Below are 6,000 nucleotides of genomic sequence, written 5' to 3'. Positions count from 1 at the left end.
GTGGACCTGCCCACTTTGATAGTTTCTTTGTCAAGTGTAATGCTAGTACTGTGAGATCGGAGAGAACAATAAAGACAAACACTGAGGCTGTTTCAGCGCGAGTCCTTGAATTATTTTTTTCAGTATAAAAATCAACCAAAAATCCTTGTTGATGTACGTTGTTGTAGAAATTTCCAGGTAGACACTATTCCTTTATAATCTTTATATCGCTTAAACATGGGTGTTTATTTAAATAAATAAATGAATGAATAAAATGTCAGAGTAACCCCAAGTAAGCCAAAAAAAAAAAAAAAAAAACTTTATTGCCAAAAAAAACACTTTAAGATTTAAGACGCTGAGTGGACCTCAGTACAGGATGATGGCAAAGCTAAACAGACTTAATAATAATAATGATGAAAATAAAGTAATAGAAAAACAAAACCAGAAAATCATATTAGAGTTTGGTTCAAACTACTTGATATATTAATTGTGTATAAATAAATTGATGGATGGGGGGGGGGCAAATCAATAAGACATTAAAGAACTATTACTGCTTTAATACAAACATATTGATAATAATCACTACGTAGGTAATATTTTTCACAGTGACAAAAATGTATCAAATGTGATTGTTTGGACATAAATTCCACGAAACAGCTTCCATGAGCCAACCATAGGCAGAAGTCTCCTGATATCACATTTTTCTTGAGATGAAAAATGAGATGAGTTCGTTCAAGCTCACCACAGGCCACTGACACTTAACTGGAAGGACTGGTAAGCTCGTAGCGAGTTTTCTACTCCACACCAGTCCGACAAGCAAAACTTGCAGCCGTCTTTAGTGAAACCCAGATGGTGCCAGGAGTCGTCTTCTGGTTTATGATAACCTCGACCTGATCAGGAGCAAGGCGCTGTTTGAGGGCTGATCCCGGGGGTTGGACTTTCTAGTTACTGTGGACAAGGGTGACGAAGAGAAACAGCGAGCAGAGTGAGATGGCCCCCGTCAGAACAGCTTTCACCAGCAGCACTGTCCAACTGCCCAGCAGGAAGACGTGGACAAACAACCTGAACACACAACAGAGAGAAACAAGAATTAAAATAATAATAGCGCGATAATTGGTAATCCTGAATATCATGAAACAGGAAACCTCAAGCTGGGAATGCCGAATTAATCTAACGACACAGAAAAAAGAACCAGTCAGTCAGAACAACGCCTCGTCTCCTTCATGCGGAACAATTTTTTTCTCTGACAATACAGCATCGACCTGCATAACTTGGCACACAGCCATGTGAGGCAACAGTGACTGCACTAGGATATAACAAACTTTGTTTGGTACATTTTGGTATTCGGTATTTCGGTAGTATGTTGTACAGCGTGGCCTCATCTTCTCCCAATGAGGATATAAAGCTTTACTTAAGCTATTATTCAGTGGGTTCAGGTGGAATATTTATTGGGGGGCAGTCAAGTTATGAAGGGAAGCACAAAATGATATATATATATATTTTTTTTTTTTTTTGTTATAAGGCCCAAAATTGTGAGCTGCATCCCTGGTTGCAAAAGCTGGATTATGAAATAAATCATGAATGCGACTTGACTCCACATGAGAACATAAATCCTGAGTAGTCTCAGGTCAACAATAGAGGTCACTTATTTGCTTTTGAAAACAAAGATACGTGTTTCTTCAGACAACTCTTAAACATTTCTACAAGGTGTCCAGACACTTGAGGAGACAAAATAGCATTTAGAGAGTCAGACTCACTCCATTAGAAATGCCTTGTAGACACAGAGAGCCAGCAGCACAGTGACGGGAAGCCGGAAGCTCTTCGGAAGGTCATACCGCGTGAACATCCACACCACTGCTGCCATTGCAATATAATGGACCTGTAAAGATACACAACATAGTTTGTAAAAGAGAGACACCACATGTCTACAAATGTAAGAGTTAAAACATGTCTACACAGTGACACGGGGAGAATGTTCTTATAACCCAAAGTTTCAAAAACCATCTTCATCCATCTTCTTAAATTCTAAATTAAAACAAAACAAAAACAAGGCTACTTACCAAACTAATATTGGAGTCAAAGCTCATCTGGATGTATTTCCAATCAAACTCAATTCCTCTGGCCCCTACCCACAGTGGGAGACACCTAAAAAGCCATGTGACAAGGCACAAACAGGCAGGATCTGTGTTATAAATGTACAAAAATGGATCCCTCAGCAAGAACTCAGGCTACATCACCATCAGCCAGGGTAATGCCAGAACACTGCTGTGCATGCAAAAGTGCTCAATGTTATTTTCACCTTGACATCACAAGCTCTGCCGTCGCCCAGCCCATGGCAGCCACCATGATCTTGTACTCTCCTTTACCAGCATTGCGAGACATGACAAGGTGGAGGCCCAACAGGTCAGCCAGGTCCACTGTTGCCTTCATGAATTCCTAGAAAAAAAACAACTTGCTACAGCCTCAACGTGGTTTTCAAAGTTTGAATTCTGCGTCGCTCGAGCAAAGATTTGACCCTTACCCCCACAAAGTCATAAACTCCAGCTCCTCCTTCCCATGTTGGGAAAAACGTGGCAAGAAACAGCATCTGAAAGAAACAAATAGTGAGAAAACCTTGCTTGCAGACTCCATTCTGCTACGTTCAAATGGAAGCATGGACTTAAAGTGCACTCACTTTACATAGCTGAACAAACAGATAGGTGGCTCCAGCTTGGACACATCTCCAGAATGCATTGTATTCTGAACTGTAGATCAAACACAAAATAATTAAAGTTAAATCGTAAAACTGCTAAAATGTAAAGTTAGGTTTGTCTGACACCAAAGTCGTCGTTGAGGAAACGCGGCAGTGCCGACAAACTCAACAGCATTCTGGTTTGTGCTGGGGAGATTATGTGGACCCCCTCACAAAGCAGAGACTTGGTAAGAAGATTATTTAACAGTGGCCTCAGCATTTGAGCATATGTTCTTTCAGGGCAGACAGGATTAAAAAAAAAAAAGGGGCACAATCCAAGTAACATCCCTGCACGTTATAACCCAATCAGGCTGTAGTAAATAGGCCGAATTCAAACCGTTTGTGTAGACATGCATCACCAATGTTACAGAAGCATACTTTAAAGAGGAACTTACAGCCCGCTGCACTTGTATGTTATGAAATATGGGAAGTATGCCAGGGCAAAGCAGTTTCCGAAATGAAACAACGTCATGATGGCTGCACACACAACTCAGCTCCCTGGAGAAAACAAGAGGCAAAAAATAAGATACGCAGTGACTTAACGCACAGAAAACGCAAATTAATTAGACATCGAGATAAAACTAAACAATGCTCGAGCCCTATGCAAATAACTAGAATTTAAACACTTAATATTGTTAATAATCAGACACTGTACGTCTCATGTAAAGTATAACTAGGTGTCTTTCGTTTATATCCACGCCAATTAGCTTGCCACTGGTTGACATAGACTTTAGCATCTGGCTAGCAAGACAAGACGATTATTCTAACCTCTTATTCAAAACCCGACATCTGTCAACCGACACAAAATCATTCAAACCGTATTTCAGAAACTGTAAGTGAGATGTACATGATCGTTACTTACTGTTTTATTTTTTGTGTTTTGTAATAAACAGGCAGAACGTCGTGCTGTGCCTCTCGTTGAATGACAAAAGGAAGTGCACTAGGGTCGACTTCCTAATGCTTCCGACAAACTCACTCGGAACTAAAAGATTGGTTCCGCAGGAAGGTAAACGACTTGGACGTCACGAAAACCATGTACATCGTATAGCATGACATGGGACATCTATGTTGAAAACTATTTATTAAAAAAGAAAAAGAAAAAAGTGGACACTGTGACCAGTTATTTGATACAGGGTAGAAACCATAGAATAATAACTGTAATTCTATTCAAAACAGAGACCTGTTGGTCTTTCTATGTGACCCTTGAATAAACTGGCAACTATTCCAGAGTGTACACCACGTTTGCTCAATGACTGCTGGAAAGCCTCCAGCAGCCCCCTATCTCGTCCCTGGATGGAGGAGAAGCAGTTGGAAAATAAAATAAAATAAATAAATAACACGAAACAAGATTTAGTGATTTTGTATTTTGTCACCATTCCCACCACATCGTAAAACAACCAATGGTAATATCAAAAATTCAAATGAGGCGAAACATTTTCAACAAATGTTGATCTTTACAATGCATAGCAGACAAAGTTTCTTTTCTCTGCACAGTCTCGGATGATCCAGTTGTTTGTGTCGTATTTGGACAGAGTTCCACAGTGCCTCTGCTGGGACGGACAGCTGGGTAGTTGCCCATTGTTGGTCACTTTTCGCCCATCCATCCACCACCACGATCCTGCCAGGAAACGTAGGCCTGTCCACACCTGAGAGACACCACATAGGCTTTCATGACCATTCAGTCATTTAAAATTGACACGTTTACAAAGTTAGTTCACAATTATAGTTTGAAAAATTAAAATATGAAATTTTATTATAACAGCATGCCATCTACTCAGGAATTCAGTATATAATGTAATGACAGAAAAAATAAAATTGCAGGCATATTATTGCATATTACTTAAAAAAAAAATCTTACCACATAAGTACATGTATAAAATACAGAATACATAAATATAAGCATCATTATAAATGACAACTAAGTATAGCAAATTTAAAGACATTAAGACGTGGCTCTGGTCACACGTATCAAAATGAATTCCCATCGCTCTAAATATTCCTCACCTCATCTGTCGTAGCGCTGTAGATTCTGTCTCTGACATATTGGTAGTCACTGTCCTGCAGGCTTAGGAGATTGTATTTGTAAGTGCAGGCCTTTGGGGACCCCTCACATGAGCTGTCTATTTTCCTGCAGTGATTGAGAGCGTCCTCCCATGTCTTTTTCTCTTTAACTATCACCAGGTTGTCGTCCTGGCAAACAGCAGCATACTTCCTGGCACAGTCTTTGGCATGAAAGAGCTGACTGACTTCTTTATATAAGACGCAGTTGTTGAGGGCCGGCTCTTTGTCAGCCCAGTTTCTGTAATCTGACTTCATGCCTCCACTCCAGCTCCACCCCTTACCCAATATTAGTTTCAGTCCAATCCAGCCACTGCTTTTGATGCTACTTGTGTTGTTTTCTGAGACAGTGATCAGGTTCATATTGTTACTCTGACAGTAATCGGAGGCATTGTCCCAACTGAGGTGTTTTTCACTGTACTGAATTATATTCCCTGAAGAGCAGTAAAAAGGATGATTTTTATAACAACCATCAATGTGCCACATTCGATCATCATGCAACATTGTACAGTGATGGGCTGAGTAGACAACAATCCATTTGTTATTTTTTGAGAGTCTGATTCCTGCGCTGTCCTCTCTGCTTCTGTAAAAAACAAAAACAAAAACTGGTGACATCTGGTGTTGTATACCTTTGCTCAGTTTTTTTTTTTTTTTTTTTAATCAACAATTAAATTGTAATATCTTGATATCAACATGACAATTTCCTATCACGTTACTCACACATTTATCCAAGTCCAGCTTCTGTCATTTTTTAGATCTCTGAAAAGACCGATCCAAAAATATCGTCCCTCATCTTTCACCAATTCCTGAAGCACCTTGACATGATTCTTTGACCGTAAAGTGATCAAGTCAACATGTTTACTCCTGCAGTGGTGTCTGGCCTCGGTCCAGTTCAGCGACACAGATGGATAGGAAATAATCTGTGTAATGATCGCTGCATCAATGCAAAGACCAGTCAGCAATAGAGAAGAGAAGAAAAGGAAAGAGTCGCTCTTCTTCTCCATGACTCTTTCTGCAGCTACCTGGAGATAGAACAGTCTCTGCTCTAAGTCAGGTCACATTGTGTTACCAAGCCCCCCATTTGTTCTTATATATTCCTGGCCACTCCCACATGCACATGTCCTGCCCAATCCAGTTGATAAGGAACGTAGTTTTACTATTGAAATTAGTTTATTTCAGTCCAAGTTTATTTGTTTAAAAACTTTATTGACAATGCCCTTTTGTGAGCTCTC

The 6,000-nt window shown here is 39.9% G+C and overlaps 2 protein-coding genes across 2 annotated transcripts; both read right to left on the bottom strand.

Moving 5' to 3' along the window:
• Window positions 1-277: 277 nt before the first annotated feature.
• On the bottom strand, window positions 278-3,716 carry tmem147 (transmembrane protein 147). Its single transcript, XM_076012774.1, has 8 exons — window positions 3,573-3,716; window positions 3,106-3,208; window positions 2,654-2,723; window positions 2,501-2,566; window positions 2,279-2,415; window positions 2,040-2,124; window positions 1,737-1,858; window positions 278-1,041 (listed from the first exon to the last, which is right to left on the bottom strand). Exons 2-8 carry the CDS (start codon window positions 3,180-3,182, stop codon window positions 921-923), a joined length of 678 nt encoding a protein of 225 aa, XP_075868889.1. The 5' UTR covers window positions 3,183-3,208; window positions 3,573-3,716; the 3' UTR covers window positions 278-920.
• Window positions 3,717-4,120: 404 nt separating this feature from the next.
• On the bottom strand, window positions 4,121-5,346 carry LOC142879490 (macrophage mannose receptor 1-like). Its single transcript, XM_076012830.1, has 2 exons — window positions 4,715-5,346; window positions 4,121-4,356 (listed from the first exon to the last, which is right to left on the bottom strand). Exons 1-2 carry the CDS (start codon window positions 5,270-5,272, stop codon window positions 4,165-4,167), a joined length of 750 nt encoding a protein of 249 aa, XP_075868945.1. The 5' UTR covers window positions 5,273-5,346; the 3' UTR covers window positions 4,121-4,164.
• Window positions 5,347-6,000: the final 654 nt, after the last annotated feature.

This window comes from Nelusetta ayraudi, unplaced genomic scaffold (genome assembly GCF_046127955.1).
Source record: "Nelusetta ayraudi isolate G7.1 ecotype Tasmania unplaced genomic scaffold, CSIRO-AGI_Nayr_v1 ptg000136l, whole genome shotgun sequence".
NCBI classification, from domain to species: Eukaryota; Metazoa; Chordata; class Actinopteri; order Tetraodontiformes; family Monacanthidae; genus Nelusetta; species Nelusetta ayraudi.
This window is presented reverse-complemented; position numbering and strand designations above follow the sequence as displayed.

What these genes read in the sequence shown, in the direction of transcription:
- tmem147 (XM_076012774.1), bottom strand. Translation starts at nt 3,182, where the DNA reads ATGACGTTGTTTCATTTCGGAAACTGCTTTGCCCTGGCATACTTCCCA. An exon ending in ACATACAAGTGCAGCGGGCT is followed by an intron (nt 2,724 to 3,105) that starts GTAAGTTCCTCT and finishes TTTGATCTACAG; the next exon opens with TTCAGAATACAATGCATTCT. An exon ending in TACAAGGCATTTCTAATGGA is followed by an intron (nt 1,042 to 1,736) that starts GTGAGTCTGACT and finishes TTGTGTGTTCAG; the next exon opens with GTTGTTTGTCCACGTCTTCC.
- LOC142879490 (XM_076012830.1), bottom strand. Translation starts at nt 5,272, where the DNA reads ATGTTGCATGATGATCGAATGTGGCACATTGATGGTTGTTATAAAAAT. An exon ending in ACAGCGCTACGACAGATGAG is followed by an intron (nt 4,357 to 4,714) that starts GTGAGGAATATT and finishes GGTGTCTCTCAG; the next exon opens with GTGTGGACAGGCCTACGTTT.